We start from the raw sequence: 24,328 nt of genomic DNA, 5'->3' as shown, positions 1-24,328 counted from the left end.
CTTGAAGATATGTGTATTGAGGGAGTGTGTGTGTGTATGTGTGTGTGTGTGTGTGAGAGAGAGACAGACCATTACAGCCAGAAATTATTACAGAACTTGGGCATTATGTTACATCTCATCTAACCAATAAAGAAAACACATAAAAATAAAATGTATGTAAAAAAATAGCAATATCTACTGGATAGTAAAAATGGACAGCTTAAAAATAATAAACAATGACAATATCCATACATCAATAATAAAAAATTGCTAAAGTATGGGATTATCATTAGAAACCATGTCACACACGCCAAAAGCAAATGAATCATAGCTGAAGATAACATCCAGTATGTCAGCAACTGTTTTATTTACATTACAAAATATATTCAAATGAATGAGAGCCTACAGCCCTCACAGCCCAGGTTGTGAAGCCCAGTCCTGTAGCCTACAAAATACAAAAAATACAGGCCTTCTCTCTGTCTTAGGGCCTAGTATGTGAAGACAAAAGCTGACATGTCACCTGCACTGAAAGCAAAGGTTTACATGCTGACTGATATAATGCATATAAAACTGAACTCAGTGAAATGTAAAGTCGTGCACAGACAACAACAACATGATTTCCATGGAGAAATGACGGCCTCATGGTGGTTTCAAATCAAACTGCAGCATTCCCCAGAGCCTGCCGACATACTGATGGAGAGCTGGTCAAGATGTCCAGAACCAACCTGAACAACACTGGAATTTAGTCAACTTCGCTTTCAAAATAAAAGTCCTGACCTCTTTAGTAGAATCATTCATGCACAGCTGTTACATTTATATATTCTAACTAAATTGTTCCGCTAAGAGTCCCTTAAAATTTAGAGGTTTTGAAACAATTTGTATTTCAGTGGCCATGTTAATCTCAGTTATCAAAATGTTTTTGCTGTTCACCTCCAGGACAACTTTGTGCTACCAGGCAGCAATATCAAAACTTAACATTTTTGCAGAAAAGATTAGTTACTTTTATACAAAATTCAAAGATACTGATAATACATATGCAGTAGTTATATTATAGGCATATATTACATCACTGAGGGGAAGCACGGCTGATTACCGGTTAACACTGTTGCCTCACAGCAAGAAGGTTCCTGGTTTGAAACCCAGCAGGAACCTTTCTGTGTGGAGTTTGCATGTTCTCCCTGTTCTTGTGTGGGTTTTCTCCAGGTACTCTGGTTTCCTCCCACAGTCCAAAAACATGTATGTCAGGTTGATTGGTGACTCTAAATTGCCCATAGGAGTGAGTGTGAGTGTGTGAGGTTGTTTGTCTCTATGTGGCCCTGTGATGGACTGGGGACCTGTCCAGGGTGGACCCCTGCCTTTCACCCATAGGATAGGCTCCAGCTGATCCCTGGGACCTTTTTTGCAGAAAAGAAGAAAAGAAGATTAGTTACTATAGAAAAATCAAAGATACTGATAACACATATATTATATGTATATATTACATCACTGATTCTTGAGAGTTGGGACAAAACATGTCTTACATAGAAAAGTCATTACATTAAGAGTTCAATTTAAAGGAATTGTGTGTTGTTATTCTCAAGTATTTTTACAGTTTCAATTTATTTTTTATAAATGTGTGTTCACTTTAATATGATGACATATGATAGATGACTTATTTCGCTGTGTGTGCTTTGCCATTTGTGCTTTTAGACCCGTGCTGTTAAAACAATCACTGTATGAATTTTACACAGGGCATGTGATCTGATTTAGACTTAGTCATTATTTGTTAATTACGTTAGGTAGCCTATTATTTGGAAATGTTTCAGCGGAAGTCGTCTTTGGTCATGTTACGCCTCTCTAGGAGGAGTGCAGCAGCAGCAGCAGCAGCAGCGGGCAGAGAGAGGGCTGTGGGGAAGGAAAACAGGACTAAACAGCTAAATGGTGCAGACTTGGATGACGCTCCCCGTCATACTTTTCCAACATCGTCTTTTCGATGACCTTCTGTGAGCTATTTGTAATTACCGGGACGCATGAATAAAAGGAGAGCAGGCAGAGACCGCGACCTTACATAGACTCTCGGGTCATGAGATAACAGCTTTAACATCAGTCTGATTTTCATTTGAAGCCCTTTGACATATTTCCGCTGTTTTCTTTATTATTCCTGTGGCGCTGGGAGCGAAAGGGGCCGAGTCTCTTAAGACATGGATGAGTTAGCCTGTGCCAACCCTGGGTGGTCGTTCTCATGTTGCTCCTTATCCAGCCCATCGTCACACTGTCTGTGATCCCTTCCCTTTCTCTTGGAGCCTCTCAGCCTTTTGGAGCCTCTTGCTCTTGTGAAGAAAACACGTGCGTCTGCGCGCCACGCTATTCAGAAACACAGCAGCCTCACACCAAAGAAGAGGGAATTGCTTCAGCTCATTTTATGGTCACTAACTAGTAAGGCTGCCAGCACAGCCAGGTGGCTCTAGTTGAGGCGGCCCTGCTGCCAGGTTTGTGTGATTATTGGGAAACTTTTCATTAACTTGGAGGAGGAACCCATTTTATTGCCGTTGTGTGCGAGGTGGCACATCAGAGGTATGGAGGACCAGGCCCGGGGGATGCCGGGTCATAGTGGACTAAGTGTACTGTCTCAGGACGGTGTAGGTGATCCCGACGACAGAAGGAAACATTATAACTCCGTCCAGCCGAAGGAGGACATTGGTGACATCCTCCAGCAGATCATGACCATCACAGACGAGAGTCTGGATGAGGCCCAGGCCAGGTAATAACTCAAGTACAAGACCAGATATAGGCTGATAGAGGAAAGGGTTGGGTTTGGGTCTGCATAGGGTGGAATTATCATCACAGTGTGCCCTCAAGATTGCATGGTATGCACACAACACACCCTGTAATACACTGTTAGAGCTCCATAGCCCCAGTCCTACTGTTTTTTTTGTGCCCCTTCTCCAGCTGTGGACCACTAACCATTACCAAGTGACTGTGGGGCCTGCTGAAGGTGTGGCTTTTCTCACCCTCTGCCCCCCTTTCTGCCATAAATGGCCTCTGACTCGCCCCCAACACTCAAACATTAGATTGTTCATAGCAGAGTTCAGAGTTTTGTGTTTTATGGCACAGATTTACCAGCGTCTATATTACAGTTGATTCTGACATGTAATCCTTTATAGTATCACCAAGGACGTCATCCATATTACTGCTCAGAGTAGATATGGAGTACTACAGTATCAAGACACTATTAGATGATGCCATGTTAGTTATCAATACTTAGTTTACGACACCAAAACATTAAGCAGTGTCACAATATTGATGCAAGTGAGGAGGAAAACACACACCACAAGTGGAAATGCAATTACACAAGGTCCAGACAGATAAGCAGATTTTATAACAGACCAGTCACCTTTCATTCATATAAGGTTTCTGCCTATTGATTTCTCAGGGGCTGCAACTAGCTGTTATTTTCTTTATTGAGTAATCTTATTTAATCAGTGAAACATGTCCATCCCAGTTTCTTAGAGTCGACTTTAGTTTTATTTATTTATCTATTTATTGCATTTTTGCTTGAAAGAAATGACAAAACAAAATCTGTGTCTGTTATTTAGACAACTGAGAAAATATTGTTTACCAAAAGCATACAAACATTATCAGTGGACACTGTGCTCAGCTGTAATGCCACTGAGTACGGAGTACGGAGTACGAAGTACTGAGTACTGAGTACTGAGTACTGAGTACTGATAATTTACAGTCTGTTTCTCTGGCTTTCTCTTCCATAAAAGGAAACATGCTTTAAACTGTCACAGAATGAAGGCTGCTCTCTTCAGTGTCCTGTGTGAGATCAAGGAAAAGGCAGGTAAGTTGTTTTTGAATGTTGTTTTATATAAGTGAATAAAAAAGGAGATATGCCGATAAAGTTAAACATTTTGACTCTTTCAGTACACTCATGACTATTCACTTTCCATTTTCTTAACTTGCTGTTTCAGGTATTTAACCTTTTCATCACACCAGGATAATAGTTTTAATAAGAAAATAAAATGAGTTCTTTTTATATTTGGAAGATGTAATTCATTGTTATTTAGGTCTTGGATAGTGAGTTTTATGGCACATCTGTGACAGAGACTGAGAGAGAGATTGGAGACAAAAACAGACAGATAAGCAGATTGTACATTAGTCCAGCCATTTTTTCCCATACGTGATTCACCTATTGTTATTTGTTATTAACGCACTGTCTCTCTTTCTCCCTCTCTTGCTCTTGTGCTCAGTGTGTCGCACACTCGTGCCTTCAGTTTGTGATGGGATTTTTCTAAAACTCATCCTCTGCTGGCTGCCTTGGTGATTTTTGGTGACGCTCTCCTCCAAATGCTCAGATGGTGAAAAAGCTAGAAGCACTACTGGTGGAGGAGCGTCATAACAACAGACGCTTTTGACTGAGAATTTCATGGGAGCAACAGGATCATCTAATCTGGGTGATTAACAGTAGGAACCTGTGCCAGTAGCTCTAACCTCTTGTCAATTACACAAATAAAGTGAACAGTATCAGGATGGTTGGTACAAAGATTTAGCCCTAAGAATATCTGAACATTAGATTCTGACTTAGTTATCTTTATTTAAGTTCCTCCCCATTGACGCACAGCAGTTTTTACTAGGAAGGAGATCAGCTGGATTTAGGGAGTCTGTCACAACGGAAAAAGAGAAAAGTGGCAAAACGGGAAGATGAAAATGAACTTCAGTAGAAAATACTTGGCAGGAATGGGGAGTCAAAGAAGAAACATTTGTGAGGATGGAGGAATAATCAGATGAATCTCCCAACTTTTTCCAAAATGGGAGAAATAAAGTCACCTTTTCCTGCTTGTTGAGGGCAGTTGTTTATTTCTCAGACTTTAGCTATGACTGAAAGACAGAAAGAATGTGAAGAGGGAAGGGCTGTTTCTACCTTTGGTGTGAATGGGTCAACATGGGTTTTCAGAAAGTCAAGAATAGGGCTGGTGTTTCTCTCTATTCTTTCTGACTGACTGGTCTGCCCTCTTGTCCATATCTAAACAGTCTCAAGTCAAACTACTGCAACTCGAAGTTGAGAGCATAAATTACTCCTTTGTCCCCTGACTGAGCTGGTCCTGCGTCCCTCTCTCTACTGTCACTGTCTCCTTCTCTTCTTCTCTGTTCGAACCATTAAAAATAACTCCTCACATCACAGTGACAGTGCTGTTGACCGTACTCCCTGCACATTCCCCCCTCTGTAGACTGTCCAGTCAGCCTATATCCGCTTCTCTTTTCCCTCCTTCCTGATCCTGTTGTCATACTGTTTCCCATACAACACTATTTTTATCACTCTTGCTTTTGGGCACTTTTTTGAGGGTATTACTGTGCACAAAGCAGGACACAGATGAGGTACAGGCATTTGCAAACATCGGAGTTGCAGACAAGAAGAGAAGAGTGAGAACAGCATGGTGAGGACAGATTGATGGATGGTTTGGAGGGACAGGAAGTAATGTTTGTGTTTCATGGGTTGGCAGACAGTTGATAATCTTGACACCTGTCAGACTTCATGAGGAATAGAGTGGGAGAGTGAGGGACAGTTTGCCACCCACGGCCTCACAAAGCTGGATTTACTCTGCCAGAGCTCATTTCTTCATTTCAGATATTGTTTATGAGTGTATGTAAATGTCTGTACTGTATGAGTGGGCAGTGTGGGAGGTGGGCGCAAACTCCAGACTAATTATTGAGTAATTAACCTGTCCAAGTATAAGACTTGGCCTTGTTTAAATATAGTTGCAGGATATATATAAAAAAAGGAAATTGGGATAAAAAGGAAATTGATCACATGGAGTGTTTGTGTTTACTGTGTGTGTGTGTGTGTGTGTGTGGCGGGGGGTGGGGGTCGGGGGGTTGTTAGCCTGATGTAGAGGCTGTCATTGTGTCATTGCTATCATTATGAGATTATGAGTGTGAGCCAATCCTTGGAACTACCTTGTAATTGCCGGTAATTTGCATAACTCCACAAATTAATGACCTCTCAAATGAGCTTTAATTTTTCACAGGCTCTTTAGTCGCTCCTTAAGAGCTGGCGTTAATTAACAGCTGGATGTGTATGTGTGCAAGGATGCTTGTGTGTCTGTTTTGGCCTACCAAACCAACAGCTGCAGCTTTTCATCATTTAAATCAGCCTCCAAGTTTTTTGTTGCCTCCTCTTTCCCCTTTGTCTCACTCCACCTGGCCCAGTATTCAGACTGAGAACACACACCATGTAAGACTAATGCAGCTGCACAAACAGATGTAAGTGAAGTTTTTTATGTCACCCACTGCTTGTGATTTTACTGGGCTATTAATTAAAATTCAGTCTACTTAGACTGTAAATTGGAATAGACTGCGCAGAGTCTCAGTGTCAACGTGTGATATCGAAAACTGGGGTTTGTTGAGTGCCTAGCAGATAATCATAGAATTTCATATTTATATATGTAGGGCTTGGGTACACTTTATTGACTTATATTTAAGAAGGAAAGAAAAAATAATGAAAGAATAAACAGTGTAGAAATACTCTGTGAGTGTGTATGTGTGTGTGTTGTGAGCTATTGCTTTCTGCTGGCTGCCAAGGGAAGCCTCAAATCACACAAAGCCCATAAACATCCTCAGTGGGTGCACAAGTAGGTGTTGCACAGAAAGTGGCGTTGTGTGGTGTAGCATGCTGTGGTAAAACACCAACATTAACACTTATACATGATGGATGGTGCTATCAGCAGCAATGGCAATGTCTAGAAGCAGCTTAAAAGCTCCACTGAATGCCAGTGGGTTGTTTGCATTATGTATATTGAAGCTGTGTAGCCGTTGTTGATCCAATGTGCGTCCTGTATTTCTAGCTCTGAGCTGAGCCAAGAATTCTGAATAAACATTATGGGGTTACACAAGCAGGATATACAAAGTTGATATTTGGCTTCCTGTTTTCCTCAGCACTTTTCTCCCATTAATGTCTTCCCAGTGCTACTAGTTACATGATTTACATGATGTTGCAAATTTTGAACATACATATATACACACTCTGGATGACCCAAGTAGCATATATAAACAGTTTTTTGTTGCCAGACAAGCAAACAAATAAATAAACATGAAATAGCAAGTATGGAGAGCACAGTAGTGGGCGAGTAAGTCAGCAGGGGTTTCCTTTAATAAAATATCTTAACTGGTAGATCTGATTTTAAACATCTGCCCTGCTAATTTGTCCCTATTATGAATCGATCTGATGTGGCTGTGTTAATTTCTATTTATCTCCACAGCCCTGAGTGTCCGAGGCATCCAGGAAGAAGACCCTCCAGAACCTCAGCTCATGCGGCTGGACAACATGCTGTTAGCAGAAGGGGTTGCAGGTCCGGAGGGGGGCGGGGCCTCTGCAGCGGCAGCAGCTGTTGCAGCCACAGCGGGAGATTTGTCTGATGATGTGAGCATAGAACACGCTGACTACAGAGAGAAGCTCGCTCAGATCCGACAGATCTACCATGCTGAGCTGGAGAAATATGAACAGGTAGAAGAAAAAAAAAAAGAAGGGGTTTTTCACTGATTTTACAGCACAAAAGCAAAGTAATATGACTCATGATGAATGCCTCTCTGCCAGGACATATTTGATAATTCCTTCCATCTCATTTGTAATTTTGTGTGAAAAACCAAGTTATGACTAAAATAATGATAATATATTTTTTCTGAATCTAGTATTTTAGTTTTGGCATGTTCAGAGTGATCCCATCAGGGTTTGGGGAAAAAATGCAACAAGTTTATCTTAAAACTGGAAGAGTGTGTTTAGTCTCATGTGAATTTGATGAAGAAAACAACATAAAATGTTTGAGTTTGAATTCTTTCTTTGACCCACTGTCCCTTCTGCAGGCATGCAATGAATTCACTGGCCATGTGATGAACCTACTGAGGGAACAGTCTCGCACGCGACCCATATCACCCAAAGAGATTGAGAGAATGGTGGCAATCATCCACCACAAGTTCAGTGCTATCCAGATGCAATTAAAGCAGAGCACATGTGAAGCTGTGATGATACTACGCTCCAGGTTCCTGGATGCCAGGTTGGTTTGCACTGGTTTATTTTCCTGCCTCCTCTTAACTTCAGCCTTACAGTCTGTAGTTGGATGATTATTTACTGATGAGTAATTATTGCAATCGCCCCTTTTTGACAGGCGGAAACGAAGAAACTTCAGCAAGCAGGCAACAGAGATTTTGAATGAATATTTTTACTCACACTTGGCAAATCCCTATCCCACTGAGGAGGCAAAGGAGGAGCTGGCCAAGAAATGTTCCATCACTGTTGCTCAGGTCAGGACGGTAACGATGTACTAGGGAAAAGAAAGAGATAAAGCACACATGTAGTTGGACATGGTAATGAATCAAGTGGGATTTCTTGTAATTGACTTTCTGACTCTCAGGTGGTCAATTGGTTCGGAAACAAGAGGATTCGGTATAAGAAGAACATTACAAAGTTCCAGGAAGAAGCAAATCTGTATGCAATGAAGACAGCTGTTGATGCTGCTGCTGTGTCTGCAAAGGGTAGCCAAACCAACTCCCCAGCAACACCAAACTCAGGTACCCCCGCACACACAAACACAAACACACACACACGCACACACACACATTGGATAAAATCAAAAAGCCTAAATCTAAGCTCTCCTTCACTGGCAGTGATAATTCCAAATCAAAGGTCTTTTCTTCCAGAGGGGACAACAAATCAACTGCTCCTGACCTCTGAATGTCACTCTGCAGACTCTTCACTCAGTTCACAATAAGTCATTCTAGGTCAGTTTGTTTTTTACCTTAGCTAACTGGGAGAGGTTATCTCTTAACCAATAAATACTGGAGCCAGATGTCTTCACTGTCTTGAGCCTCATATCTCATCTCCCTTAATCCTTTAGACACCACTCACTGCTTTAGTTGTTCCTTCTCTCTGTGCTTATCTGTCCTTGTGTTGGACAAGAATTGTTCTACTAGAGGACGAAGACACCAGCCTATCACGGGGCTGACATTTAGAGACAGATAAACACTCACACTCATGTTCACACCAATGGGCAATTTAGAGTCACAGATTAACCTAACCCCAGATTGTATGTCTATTGTATGTCTGTGGGAGGAAACCGGAGAACATGCAAACTCCACACAAATAGGCCTTGGGCTAAAATCTGGACCTCACTGTGAAGCAGCAGTGCTAACCTGAGCCAACATACTGCCCTTTCAAGTCGGACTATGTCATTTTTGAAGAAAGAATTAACACATTCTTCCTCCTACAAATGAAAAGGTGAATTTATAAGCAATAAACACACCTGTGATTACACAGGGCTGTCAAGGTGTCAGCATCATGAGCAGGACCAGGAACCACAGCAGGGTTGGGCTCTAACATTAGTTTCACAACCTGAGTGTCTTGAGCCTGGCCAGACTGAACACACACAGCATAGACTATGGGGTAAGGTTGCTGTCAAAAAAGTCGTGTGTGTACTAACAAACATTCGTACATATTTCCCTAAGGTTGTGCATAAATGAATAAAACAAAAATGTGGTATACGAGAGTTTACAAAACCACATTTTTGTGTACATTTTATTTATTTATGCACAACCTTAGGCCAATATGTACGAATGTTTGTTAGTACACGCACGTCTTTTTTGACAGCAACCTTACCCCATAATAGACCCAGACAGGAGGTGTCAGGTATTTGCTATAGTCTGTGAATGTCTAATGGAGGTACAGATTATTGTAATGTGGGTCAATGTGGCCTCCACAGACTTTTCTGGAACCCCTAGCTAAAAAGGTCTTTGTCTGGAAGAGAAGTATGTTGGTCCACATTCATTTTTGAATACATATCAAATATTGCCACATGTATTATGAATACAAATGTTATGTAAATGTTCTCTATTGCCCCAGTTCTCCTTGACTGGCCTTGGGCAGCACACTGGCCTTCAGACACCTCACTTTCTGTGGAGTGTGTGATTGTGTATGATGGGTGTTAAAATTGTGTGTGTGTGTGCAAAATGTGCTGATGTGTGTATGCCCTGTATGCCAACAGGAGGATACCCAGCCCTGTGCTACACTCCTAATGGGAGGTTATGAAAGGAACCACCTCACTGTCTCCATGTGAGTATCTATGGTTACACGCTGTTGCTATAGTTACACACTGTCCAGCTGAGAAGTCATGGTAACAGCCTTTTTCTGTCTTTGCATGTGGTATTGGACTTTTTTTTTGTGGACTTTACTGATGTAGCTTCTTTAAATCAATTTTAGAACTCATGAAGGATTTTTATCATTTACATGACCATTCAGAAATCTGAATATTGTAGAATTGCTGGAATAGACTTTACAAATTGATATATTAGTAGAGTTAATGAGTCCAAGGGTACAGTTTTTTCCCTTTTCAGCTAATACATTGTCCCACTCTATGTCTGTTTCTGCAGGTTAAGGATGGCAGGACAGTGGTGATCCCTCCTCCCGCCTCCCCTCACCCAAAACAGGCTCTGTCATCTCTTATGCTTTACCTTTCCTCCCTACTGCTCTACAGGGTTGTACAAACTCTTCCTGTAGGCTGATGTCTAGCAGACCCACAGACTCTGCAGCATTTCCAAAAAAGTATTGTTAATTTGCTTTGTGGTGCTGAACCTTCACACCTCTCTCACAAGGTTTTCATCCTTTCTTCATCTTTTTTACATAACTGCTCAACATGTTTTTCCTGTCATTTTCTAAAAAAATAAATAAATAAAAAATGAAAAGTTTTTTTCTAAAATAAAGCACCGCTTCATTATAAAAGGTTAGGGCTTCAATGTGCTTTTAAGAAAAGGGTTGTTAGTGAAAATACATAGACATCTAAATGACAGAAATAACCAAAAATCAATAAACACATTGTCACTTAGTCAAATTTTGTATCCTGTGTTGTTTTGGAAAAGACTGGAATATTTTTCTGTTTGTATGTATGTAAATGTGATATTGCTGATTGACATTTACTTATTCTTAAATTCTTTTGAGACATCCCAGCTAAAGAAGATTTAGACCAAGGGATCAGACTCAGTTGAGCGTGTAAATGTGCATGGTATTGATAGTCATATGCACTTTCAGATATAGTAGAGATGGGACCATTTGAGTTTATATTTATCTGTGCCCTCTAATGTTTAGTGGTGTGACTGCATCTAGTTGGCTCCAAGATAGTTTGAAATAGTTGTTTTACCAAGTAATGTTTCTTCCATAAACTTTTGTTTTTTCTGACTGTATTTATCGTCACCCCTTTGTTCTAGTTCTTCTAGTTAATCTTTAGTGGTAAATCTCGGATTGATGTTCCTTCACAATAGGTTGTCAAGGGAAAATTTTTACACCTACTGTAGGTTTTAGGGAGTTCACATATGTGAAGAAAGTTGTATTAAACCTTATGAAATCATCTTCAAGTGGTGTCAATTGCTCAGTCTGTATACAAGTATAAAAAAAATCTGTGTGTAGCCGGACAGCCATGAGCTTACCAAACCCCCGTGGCCTCCTTCTCACCTCTTCTTAAGAGGCAACTGGTTTAACTTTGTGGGTCTGACAGTATTATAAAAATGCAATGCTAAATCATAATGCTCCTTTAATAGGTAAAAAATCAAACCGTTTACTGCAGGATGTTCAAATAACATTATATACTACAACAATAATAATGTTTTTTTCAAAGGTATGCTATACACTGAAGTCACAATCATGTAAAACTGTTATGAACTTATTCTTTATGTCTATTAAGATCGACATTTTGTTAATCTGCAAACATTACACTTATCCATTTTGACGTTTCTTTTTTAGTAATTTTACACAAACTAGGAGCCAACTAGCCAAGTTCTAATAGGCAGTTACTTAATGAGAATATTGATCTGAACTAAGATGAGAAACAATGCAAGAGTCTTCTGTGATTTCTGGTGGTCCTTGGACAAAAACAAATGTACTGCCAGCAGTACTTTGAGTTCTGTTTAATCAGCCACTTATCACCGCAGGCTCACTGATCAATAGAAACACAGGGGGGGGGTTATCATTTACTGGGAAAGCAGAATAATACCCTGAATAGTATAGTGATGAAACCAAAGATACCATGTACAATAGTTTGATTTAAAATGTCCTGCAAAGTCCTGCTTTTATAGTTTTAACTAATATTTACCCTACAGCTTCTAAAAGCAGTGACAGAGGTTCATTGTAAATATCTGAATATATATATAACATTCAAGCACATCAAACAATGATTAGTTAATGAAACTGCAAAAATACAACATTGCAGTGAAAAGCTTCTTACGTGACTAGCACAGTGTGGTAGACACTGTTTGAATAAGGGAAGGGGTGAATGATAAGTGAGGGGTTAAAGCTCAAAAGTGATCCATGAGCAGGAAACCGATACAGACAGACAGAGTTTGTACACTGGAGGAAAAGTGGTTCTCTGTTCATCATGGATTTATTGCCTGGGGCTCTGATCCTGTGCTCTCTGTTATGTTCAGGTAATGTATCTGAGTTCATTTTAACAGCAGAGAAAAATCTGCTCTAATACGGAAGATTTAGTATGTTTTTCATCTTTTCTGTTGATTTGCCCTAGATGTTTGTAGAGATGGTTATTCATTCTGGCTTACAGAAACTGATGTTCACACAGTGCTAAATTAGATGTAATAGCTTCAACAGCAGTGTATCTTTCCAAAAATGTCCCCATTATCCTCAGTAACCCACAGATCTTACTGTGATCGGTTTTACTTGGAAAGATCTTTGTAGTACTGAAGAACTAGTCCCTTTGAAAGCATGTCTGGTCTTGTACTATATTATAAGCTATTAGGTCATTTCTGGAGAAAGTCATTGTGGTGCTTTTTTAAAAATGTAACTTTTCAATACTGTGAGCACCACAAAGGTCAAATGTCAAAACTTGGGCAAATCAAACCAAAATAATCTGCGTGACTGCCATAAATGAAAACTATAACTATACATTAATGAATGAATTTAGAAACTGATAGCATTTACAAATAGATATAGATCGAAAAATATTTGTGTTGTGGAGTTGTGCCTAAGGACATACCAGGCAGACCAGAGATGTATACTGCAGACCCCTTTACTGATTGCTAGGAAATTTACAACAATGAACTAAAAAAAGCACAAACCACCAACCATAATGCAGACATTTTATACAGAGCTGGACTCAGAACATATTTGGATGTTTGGGTGGGAAGAAGGGAAGTTGTAATGACAAGCTGTTTTTGTAATATTAATGTGTCACTGGTAACATTAATAATATATTCTACTGTAATTGGTCAGTGTCATGTTGTCAGTGTCCTTCCTTTGAGGAAGACTAGGAAAAATGGGAATGAAGGAATAGAAAATAGATCCTCCAATGTTTTTGTTTTCACAATAAGAGCATGAATGTCAGAAAATGCTTTTGTTCTGCAAAATATTGGAAAAGAAATTTACATCAAAAGTTCCAAAAATATACACATATCAATATGCAAGTTTTTTATTAAAGTGAAACCATGTTTTTGACAATATTTAGGAGAATTTTTCCAAATGTTTGGTACATATTTCGTTTTTGCTTTGTCATCAAACTGCATCTTTGTTCAATCTGTATATTTGCTCAGGTTGCTTGCTTTGGGGTGGTGTTTGTTTGCACTGTATTTTACCCAAACCTGACTAAAGGTTCATGAAATTTCACTCTTCATGTCTTTTCACATATGTGTGTGTGTGTTACCAGTTGTCATCTTTCTGTGCAGTGGCTGGTCAGGCTCCTGTCATCTCAATAGAGCCCCGGGCTGCTACTGTGCGCCAAGGGGAGACTGTCAGCTTTAGATGCGAAGTAACCAGTGGTGCACAGCCAATCCAGCTCGAGTGGAGGAGAGCCAATAACCAAGCATTGCCAGGTCAAGCATAAAACTATAAATATGAGCACAGTTAATACAGTATTACTGCCGTGAAATTTAACTGTATCTGTTTTTTTTCCTTAGACAATGCTAAGATTGGACCTGATGGCTCTGTGCTGACCTTTGCTAATGCCCGAACTGGAAACCAGGGACAGTATCGCTGTCTGGCAGCCAACTCTGTAGGCCGCAAGTCTGCCACAGCAATGCTGACTGTCAAAAGTGAGCCTGTCTTCAAAGTTCAGTTTTTCTCCAACTGTGTGCATGTAATGGTAAAGCTATAATCTCCGGCTCCACTGAAAGATTATTTCTGGACTCCTTTTTATTAAAACTAAAATTACTGTACTAAATGTTTGTTTTGATGCCTAAGAACCCCACCTTCAGCTGTGGGCCCTTAATGTCATTGCCAACTTGTGTGTGTGTGTGTGTGTGTGTGTGTGTGTGTGTTTGTGTGCATGTGCCAGAGATTACAAACCCAGAGATGGGGAACTCAGAGTCCCATATCTGGACATGTACAGTATGTGGCAGCAGGACTTTGCAGCATAATCATAATATGAGAAGTGACACATATGCGTCATATGTGTTTCAACCGTCATAATTACAGTGATTGTCTTTAAGGGGCATTATCAAAGCTTTAGGCTGTAGAGGCTTTGTATGACTGCAGTTCCACAGCCTTGTCATTCTCTCTCTGTCACTGGTCTTGTTTGGTCATATTCATCTAAAGCACACATGTAAGTATTGCACATTGTGCACTGCTGGTTCAACACAAAACGGCAGACAGACATAAGACACTCCCTCAGGAGTTGGACAAGACCAAAATCAGAGCTAAAAATGAGGCAGAGTTGAATGATATGTTGCTCAAAAAACAGATGTACTAACAAGTTCACCAGATCAGTTCTTTTCTCAGTGCTATTTGTGAATCCTATTTCTCAGATCCCCCTAAAGTGCGGCTGACGCCTGCAGGGCCCCTGCAGGTCAGGATGGGTGACCCTGTGTCAGTGGAGTGTCGTGGCACAGGCAGGCCACGCCCCACACTGATGTGGAAGCGGCTAGGCTCCACCCTGCAGCTGGTTACCACGGAGACGAGTGACGTCAACACCATACAGGTGAATTATGAACACATGTACAAGTAACGCTTTCAATGATTTGCACTAAAAAGAACATGATAAAGGTCATGTCTGTCTTCAGTGGCCTGCAGTGCGTCCAGAGGACTCAGGAGTTTATATTTGCCAGGCTGAGAACAGTGAGGGAGTGAATGAGGTTAAAATTGAAATCTTTGTCGAGGGGGTGCTGGGAGCACCAGTGGCTTCAGTGAGCCCTACAGAAATGACCGTGGTGGAGGGACATACAGTCACAATACAGTGCCAGGCCAGTGGTAAGACATTCCTATGCAGTGTTACAAATACCTCTCTGTTCTGCTCTCACTTCTCTTTTTTCACTTTGACCTTTCTCTCTCTGCTTCCGTCCAGGTTCCCCTCCTCCTGTCATCACCTGGTCTAAGCTAAGAGCTCCATTGCCATGGAAACACACAGTTGCTGGTGGCGCTTTGACGTTGACCAGCGTGGGGCGACAAGATTCAGGACAATACATCTGCAATGCAACCAACATTCACGGCTACAGCGAGGCGTACACACAGATGGAGGTGGAGAGTGAGTGAACAATAGATGCAGATACTGTTCATTTAGAGTGTCTGCTTCATGTTAGGATGGTTATTGTCATCTCTTTTATTTGTTGCAATACAAAAGGCAGGACATTAACAGAACAGGACAAGCAAAACAAAACTATACATGACAGTTCTAAAAGAAGAAAGGGATATAGGACATACATGTTGTGGATGTTGTGGTTAGCACTGTTGCCTCATAGCAAGAAGGTCCTGGTTTGAAACCCATCAGGGTCCTTTCTGTGTGGAGTTTGTATGTTCTCCCTGTGCTTGTGTGGGTTTTCTCCAGGTACTCTGGTTTCCTCCCACAGTCCAAAAACATGTATGTCAGGTTGATTGGTGACTCTAAATTGCCCATAGGAGTGAGTGTGAGTGTGTGAGGTTGTTGGTCTCTATGTGGCCCCTGTGATGGACTGGTGACCTGTCCAGGGTGGACCCCTGCCTTTCACCCAGAGAGAGCTGGGATAGGCTCCAGCAGATCCCTGTGACCCTGGTTAGGAATAAGCAGGTATAGATAATGGATGGATGAAATAGTTACAACCAATATTATCATCACTGATAATAATGATTAGGAAATAAGAGTTTCTATATTTAATTTGGAGATGTGTGCAGTTTTAAACTAGTGAAACTCCTCAGTCATTACTATCCAGAGGGAGTGAACTGGTTGGAAAGTAATTGTCTTCTCCTTCATACAGCCCCTCCATATGCCACCTGCCTGCCTGACCAGGTGAGACTTCACCCCGGAGATGCCCTGCAGCTGCAGTGCCTCGCCCATGGCTCTCATCCCATCCAGTTCTCATGGAGCCGGCCAGGCAGAGCAGGCCTGCCTGCAGGAGTACAGACCACAAAGGATGGAAAGTTACTGATAGCCCATGTTAAACTTAATGATGGCGGAACATACAAATGTGTGGCCACCAACCACGTTGGGTCCAGTGAGGCGACAGCCAAAGTCATCATAAAACGTGAGCTGCTGTTTTTATCCAATTTAAAGTCTATTAAGAAAACTGATTTGACTTTCTCTTTCTTGTACTTGCTAATCTTGTCTGTTTTCTTTCTTTGTTTGTTTTTACAGCTTAAGACAACATAATCACAGTGTCTCACTGACAAACCAATAATGCTTACAACCTCTGTAAGCCTGGATTGTGTCCATCAAGACAGTCAAATTGTCAATATTAAGAAAAAAAATATTTAAAAGATTCATATAATGTCTGAGGATGAAGGATATCAGTGTTCCTTAAATGTTAATTTTTTACTTTTATAGAAAAATGATGGTTATTATTGTTCATCTGTCTGTGGAGAGCTGTTCTCCAGCAGTCAGCATGGCTGACATCATACAGTTGTGTGGGAGTTGTTTCTTCTGCAGGAATATCTCTGCACTTAGTCTTCCTCCCTTCATGTCTACATTGCGGCACTGTCAATTTTGGAAGGAGTGCACAGAATACACAAAACCAATCTAATATAAACTTTCAATAGTCTATGTCATAAAATATCAAAATCAATAAAAATATGTAAATACTTCCCAAAATCACTGTCTACACAATATTGAACAAGTAGGAAATATAGGAAGAATATTATATAATATATTATTATTATATAATATAAGAGCATGATAGTTACACAAATAGATCCATCCATCCATCCATCTTCTATACCCGCTTTTCCTGTTCAGGGTCACGGGGATCCGCTGGAGCCTATCCCAGCTCTCTCTCGGGTGGAAGGCAGGGGTACACCCTAGACAGGTCACCAGTCTGTCGCAGGGCCACATATAGACACACAAAGACAGACAACCTCACACACTCACACTCACTCCTACGGGCAATTTTTAGAGTCACCAATCAACCTGACATGCATGTTTTTGGACTGTGGGAGGAAACCGGAGTACCCGGAGTAAACCCACGCAAGCACAGGGAGACCACTCAGCCACCATGCTGCCCCACAAATAGATCATTTTTAAAAATTATTATTACTATCTTTATTAATTATTATTATTTTTTACACCACATGGTGGCAATATGTAGCTTCAAGTCACACGTGCTGCCATCAGGCCAAAGAAGTGCAATCTGAGTCATCACACCCTTAACAACTGCAGGAACAGATGCAGTGCACAGTCAAGCTATTGTTTTCCAAATGACTACATGTCATTCCTGGGTTAAAAAAATAGAAATACCTCTGGCTGAGCACCGCAGCTCCATGTCTGTGTAAACTGGACTATAAACTCCTGAACAGGCAAAGTTCAGTTTAATGCAAGACAAACACGTGTTGCAAAATCGTTCACCGAATGTTCACTGATACACACGTGGTGTGGCTTGCAAAAAATTTAGTGAGTGAGGTGTGAACTCAGCATTTAGGGTTTGTGGCTACAGCAGAGGGTTTGAAAGAGGGTTACAGTTTCCAAAGCTGTTGCCAAAGCAGAGCCTGTATCTGCTATGTGTGATTGTGGCCTCACACATAAAATACCAAATCCCCAGACAGACACAAGCTCTACGCTTTCTACTATTTCTCCCTGCATCCTTACAAGCAGCTTCAAAGCTGGGGAGGATACATCTGCCCTCTGTCACCTCAATCCACCCCCTCAGTTCACAGATAGACCGAGGGAGAGACGGAAGACGAGAAAGACAAAATAAATACACTACAGAGGATAGTAAAAAAAAGAAATCTACATACATTTTTAATTTAGAATGATAAACAGCCGTTGAGGTGGAAAAGAGAAAAGAAACAGTGTGCTTCTTTATTTCTGATCCCCTCTTTCACTGTGTATGCCTTTGTATACATATCAACCAGACATGAACATATGCGCTCTAATGGAGTCTGGTGTAAACAGAAAAGTTTCACAGGAGCTGAGATGACTTCCCAGAAGAAGGATGTATACATTCACACAGACAGGCTGACACAATCTCAGACACATGACATTAGTTTATATTACAGTAGGTTAACACATCAGTGCTACAGTTAGTCTGTTTGACACGTTATGTTACTCTTAAGAGGTGAGCCAATCGTCAAGCAAATCATTGAGCACTCAAGGAGAGTAAAATGCTCATGAATATTCTTTTGTCTTCACATTATCAATTCCAGTAATAATTGAAAACTATTATTGTTTGTGGATGAAGACCAGTGTACTGTCCCTGCAGTAATAATATGGAGAAACCAGATCATTGAGGAAGGAACCAATGAGGTGAGAGCTTCCTCAGGAAGTGACAGGTGGAAGAAGGGCGCCTGTCAAGTCTGTTGCTATGGTTTCCACAGTGTACCAGCCACAGCGCATAGGCAGCACTTTGTTGAAACAACTCTCCAGGACATAGGAAGGCAGGCTGATGGTGTGACAGGGAGCAAAGTTCCTGTATTTTGTTGGCTGCAGAGCTGAATATGAATGAATAGCAGAGAGCACAATATAACACACTGCCTTAAAAACAATCTCACACTGTGCAGGTTGAGTTTCAGGTTAAGGTTCTTGTTTCAAAATGGTGTAGCAATTTGCTCTGGACGTTGATCTTTACAAACCAGTTCATGTTAATCGATTGAAATGTTGTAATGCACAGAAAGAGGATGTAATCCTTCTATGAATAAAGTTTAACTGATGGCAGGAACTGCATGCCCTGGGATTAACGGGTCACTGAGAAAAGAAATATAGACTCAATAGTATTACCCTGAAGGTCTATTTTTCATGCCTTCTGCCTGATTTGAACAGGAAAATGCTCAAAAGTCCAACTTTGACAGATAGTGGGTTCCAGCCAAGGGTCAGGACCTAGTGGGACTTATTATAAGAAGGAAAAATTAAAGATTTTTTTGTCAAGCTTTTTCCAACAGCAGCTCTGATAAAACACAACCTGCCCTGCACTAGACAGCAGACAGGCGCAGTTGGCAACTATCCATCCATCCATTATCTACCGTTTATTCTGGTACATGAAGAGCTGACAGGACGAGAGGCGGAGAAAACCCTGGGCAGATCACCAGTCCAAGTTGGCAACTCGCTGGTAAAAAAATCATACTGTGACAAGAGGCCTCATGTAGGCAAATCCTTTAGTTTAAGCCTTTAAGCCAAAAAGGTTTAATGATTTCAGTTTAAAAGTTGAATTCTGTATTTCTATATGTTTTATGAAGAGTGATAGCACAGACATGTCAGCCAATATGGAAGTGCTGCTGTTGTGATAGTTTGTGTCACAGTTTCTGTGTGCATTACAGGTGTTCACTGAATTTTCACAGGCTCAATAACACTGATGCAAAAAAGCAGAGTTTTATTAGTAAAATGATTATTTAAAGGATCATGATGTGGTTCATGAATATTTCTCACAAACTAAAGAATAAATTACATATTCTATAAATCACCAGAATCTATAAATAATGCTGGGTGCTGTGCTCTGCACAGCTGTTATTAAATTCAATTTCCACTTAAATTGTCAGCCCTGCTGTCAATTGCACCAAGTGCTGGTGCATTTGGCTGTAGAGATGCTGGTGTTGCTTGTTGCTGGGCAACATAAATACAAACCAGTGTCAAGATACTCTGTTATCACCGAGTTACAGACATATAGAACACATAGTGCTCTTACTGGCCACCCCACCACTTCCCTTCCTGTGTTGCACAAGGTTTCACAGCTCATGCAGATTGAAGAAATGCAATCTTTCAGAATCTTAACCACAATTACCTGCGTATGTCAGTGTGTGTGAGTGCGTGTGTTGGTTTTGCTCAGGCTGGTTAAAAATAAATGGTATAAAAGCAGAGACGAGCGCACAGATGAAAGTCAAGGAGGTTTGGTACAACATGTGCAGTACATTGCATCACTTACTCTCAAGTGCAAGTAAATAAAGTTACCTAAAGTTTGTGAAACCAAAAAACATGTTGTTTAGACTCACCATTTAAATCATCGATCATCAGTCATTCCTTTTTGTTACTTGTTTTTGTGTACTACAATTGATTCTGGGTCATCTGCTATCCTGATACTTTTGGATCTAAGTGCCACATTTGATACTGCTGACCATATTCTTCTGAAACGACTTGAATCTGTTGTTAGGGTTCAGGGCCTAGATTTAAAGTGGTTTGCCTCATACTTAAAGGCTAGAACCTTTTCTGTAAGTATCACCCCCTGCACCTATCCATTGTGCTGGTCCACAGGGATCCATTCTTGGCCCTCTTTTGTTTTCCCTTTACATGCTCCCTTTGGGCTCAATACTCCAGAACCATAATATTAATTATCATTATTACACTGATGACCTCCAACTATACCTTCCAATCAAATCAGGAAATTAAATTTTCATTGGATCATCTTTTCTTATGCCTTAATGAAGTCAAAACCTGGATGACAAAAAACTCTGCAATTGAATGAAAATAAAACTGAAGTGCTTTTACTAGGTCCTGTGATCAGTTACTTTTATCTGTCCCTCGGTCACATTGTAGGACAAAAGGTGATTGCGCCTTCTCAGTAGCTGCCCCAAAGCAGTGGAACAGTCTACCTTTGAACATTCCCATCATTAGATGCTTTTAAATCTAGCTTAAAAGCATTTGAGTGTGGTGTTAGATTGGTGTTTTGGTTTCTGATACTTGCTTTATTCTCTGTTGTCTCTGTTTTTTTTTTTTTTTTTTACATTTCAGTTATTTTGTTGTAAAGCATTTTGGATCAACTACCGTTGTGTTAAACGTGTGCTGTATAAATAAGATTTTCCTTGCCTTACAAACTACTCTGTTAAATCTGTTAATAAAACAACATTGGCCCAACACAAAAATGAAAGTTCTATCACTATCATCAATAATAATGACTTTAATGAAAACAAAATTTTAATTTTTATTATACTTGAAAAAAATGTTAATGGGTAATATTGTGACAATTCTTTCACTAAGTGCAATTAGCTTTACAACATATTAGAAGACCAGGTAAGACCAACCTAAAATACGAAACAGAAAAAAACAGCATATTGTTGGCTAAATCATAGTCAAATGGGGTGAATACTTCATAATCAGGTAGGTTAAAAAGTCATCTTTAGCAGAGGGGGTGAGCACTTACCAGTTCTGGGACACAAACCAATGTTAAAACATGGTGAAAGCAAGGTGTTTCAGTATGGAGGAGGCAAGTTCAGTGCCTAGAAAGAAAAACTGGCGATAAACAGAACAGGTACAGAGAGAGAAATACCAAGAATGAAATCAAAAATTTTGCCAGGATTAATTGTTGTCTGCTGCTTTATTTACTGAATGGGTGATTGCAGTTGAATGTGGCTGGAGTGGGGCAGAGCAGAAAAAAAACCAGAAAAACAAGAGACTAGATCTAAAGTAAAAGAAAACAAAAAGCAATGAAAAAAAGAAGAAATTTAAAAAAAGGATGTGAAAGTAGGGAGGATAGAGGATATGGCAACTCAGTGGATGGTGACAGAACGCACATTTTTCTATTAACTCATCAAGTTAAAAGGTAGTGTTGCCTGTCCTCTATGACTGGTGTAAAATAAAATTACATGATCCCAGTGGAAAGTGTTTGTTGGTCTCTGGACCCAGCTGAGCCTCAGGATGTAAACAGCAAGTGTGACTGTGTGATTAGGATCCATTTACTCTGTTTCCATATGGAAAGATCCTGTTGGAGTCTGTCTGTGGCTCTGGGCACTAGCATTTGTACATCTGTAAATACTATAACGCTTTATTCCATATCATTTACAACAAAGTACAGGAACTTTATGCCATACGCTAGAGTGATGTAATCAACGTATTAATTAATTCATCCTAAACTAGAGCTTGAGAAATACATAAAGATTTTTTTTTAAATTTCAAAATAACTCTGATATGGTGGGAAACTGGGAGATTTACTGAGAGACGGACTGTAGCTAAGTAATAATTTATGTATTGGAAACCTTTCTGGGAGTCATACACAACTCTCCCATTACCCATGGTTGGGGTGTGACCCTAATGTTGAAGGAATGATTTGAAATAATAGGAATTTAATTGCATGCAAAGTATTATCTGGAAACTTACATGACACTGAGATAGCCTGCTTAGTCTGGATCAGGCAGATGAACCTACATTTCCCATAGTGCATTTCGGTGTAGACCAGGGAGTTACACTGCCTGGTGTTGTCATGTAGATCCTGTAATCTAACACTTGGAAACATTATTGTGCACAGAAAGCTCTTTGGATTTGTTTTATCAAAAACACACAGGCACAAATTCGGTCTTATATATAGATCTTAAAGCTTAATCACCAGTGAAAACTTGTACGTGTGTGGACTCATCCACTTAAATGGTGCATGGACACGTCAGGACACAAACTTGGTGTTTAACCCTTAAAAGTTGCCCATCATGCCGGCATGATCAAAAAAGATACCAACATTGGCATTTATAGGGTGAAATTTGAGGTAAAACCCAAAGTGTTCAAAAATACCCAAGACTCCTGAGGGTTAAACATAATTTACATCATGTTTCTTAGACAGATTTGTGCAGTGGGTGCCTTCAATATGGTTAGAGTTAAATTAACATAGTGATCAGTCATTGTGGTAGACCAAACTGAGGATGCTTTAGTCTTCTATGAATGACAGTCTGCCTCTGACAATCACATTTTTCCCATGCAGTTTCTCCTTTTGGATGACTGATGGTCACAACAGACAGAAATTAAATCCATGTGGGATTAATGATGGTGCATACACACATACTCTCACACACTGACTGGATCTTTCCATATGGAAACAATAAAGTGTATAAATGTACTGTGGTAAATAAAGTTACAGATGCTTTTCACAGCCCAACACTCACTGACATAGACATTATACACTGGATAAACTCAACCTACAAAATCATAACATGATGCATGTGCTTTTTTTTAGCTTTTTCTTTGCTAAAAAGGCAGAAAGGGCATGAACTTGCATTCTGTCCTCCTCTTCCTGCATACATGGTTTGTCTGTCTCCATGTGTCTGCTCATTTGTCTCTGCATGTCTGGCACTCTGTCTCACTGAATATGATGAAAAACAATGACAGAGTCAAATCGATACTTAAGAAATCCAGGACAGGCTGACAATAAGAGATGAAGGCCGGAAAAGAAGTCAAATCAGCTGCACTATCAGTGTGTTTAGAAAATTCGCTCACAGTGTCTAACAGCTCACAGCAGAATCTGTGAAATCTTTTTTACTGAGTAGTAACAGAGGAGAGCTGTTAACTAGTTGATAGAGATAGCCACTACCACTATGAATCATAAACAGATAACCTTTAATCATGTACACAAAGCCACATACTTAAAAGTTTCACATAAACCACAGAGGAAGCCGTTTTTGTATACACTACAGTAACCACTGGGATTATCCCACTCATCTGGGAAATTGATGAAACTGAGTCTATTATACTTTCCTTTCAATCTTAGTTGCCTAATATGTCTTTGATTCATCCCTCATTTGGATTGCTGTCCTACCCTTCACAGCTACTGTGTTTTTATGGAGCAAAATTCAGTTGACCATTCTCTCAACCTTTTAAATAACAGCAAATCTGCAATCATGGCCAAGTGTCCTTCACTAGACAGTTTAGCATTTTTTTCACATGCAGAAGTAACATTCATGGGGTTCTGTATTTAAAAAGAAGGGCATTTCATCATTTGCTTATTCAAGCCAAAACCAAAAACTCAATAACAATATTAGAGCGTACTTTTGGCTCTGGTTTGTGGTACTCGCAGTCTTTCTCTCTAGAGTCTTTCTCGTCTTGTTCATCGGGCAAGATTTATACTCTCGATCAGAATCTGCTTCAGACGTTTCTTGAAGTCTGAAGTCAAAGCAGTTGGAATTTGTATGAGGAGAGCCAGGACACTGTGAACAAAGTAGAGCGCTTGTATGATTTTAAATTTTATGAAAATGAACCAGCACAGGATTGAGACTTTCTTAAGAATCTGTACTGAGGAGAGACTG

General features: G+C 40.2%; 2 protein-coding genes across 5 annotated transcripts; both read left to right on the top strand.

Annotated features, from left to right (window-relative positions):
• The first annotated feature begins 1,395 nt into the window (after positions 1-1,395).
• On the top strand, positions 1,396-11,285 carry LOC113128792 (pre-B-cell leukemia transcription factor 1-like). Of its 4 annotated transcripts, XR_003295539.1 has the most exons (10): positions 2,658-2,719; positions 3,729-3,802; positions 4,212-4,415; positions 7,218-7,462; positions 7,819-8,009; positions 8,121-8,256; positions 8,367-8,523; positions 8,653-8,733; positions 9,993-10,060; positions 10,378-11,285. XR_003295539.1 is itself a non-coding variant. In XM_026304356.1 (8 exons), exons 1-7 carry the CDS (start codon positions 2,535-2,537, stop codon positions 10,034-10,036), a joined length of 1,032 nt encoding a protein of 343 aa, XP_026160141.1. In that variant the 5' UTR covers positions 1,397-2,534; the 3' UTR covers positions 10,037-10,060; positions 10,378-11,285. The 4 variants fall into 4 exon arrangements, 1 of the variants encoding a protein (XP_026160141.1); XR_003295537.1 differs by lacking the exon at positions 4,212-4,415 and having other exon boundaries at positions 1,396-2,719; XR_003295538.1 differs by having other exon boundaries at positions 2,577-3,802.
• A 1,032-nt stretch (positions 11,286-12,317) lies between these two features.
• Positions 12,318-17,101, top strand: sid4 (secreted immunoglobulin domain 4). Its single transcript, XM_026303598.1, has 8 exons — positions 12,318-12,420; positions 13,669-13,815; positions 13,900-14,034; positions 14,746-14,918; positions 15,001-15,187; positions 15,282-15,461; positions 16,168-16,434; positions 16,545-17,101. The coding sequence occupies exons 1-8, from the start codon at positions 12,372-12,374 to the stop codon at positions 16,547-16,549; spliced, it is 1,143 nt and encodes a 380-aa protein (XP_026159383.1). The 5' UTR covers positions 12,318-12,371; the 3' UTR covers positions 16,550-17,101.
• Positions 17,102-24,328: the final 7,227 nt, after the last annotated feature.

This window comes from Mastacembelus armatus, chromosome 1 (assembly GCF_900324485.2).
Source record: "Mastacembelus armatus chromosome 1, fMasArm1.2, whole genome shotgun sequence".
Taxonomy (NCBI): Eukaryota; Metazoa; Chordata; class Actinopteri; order Synbranchiformes; family Mastacembelidae; genus Mastacembelus; species Mastacembelus armatus.
The sequence above is the reverse complement of the archived record's forward strand: the minus strand, read 5'-3'. Positions and strand labels throughout refer to the sequence as shown.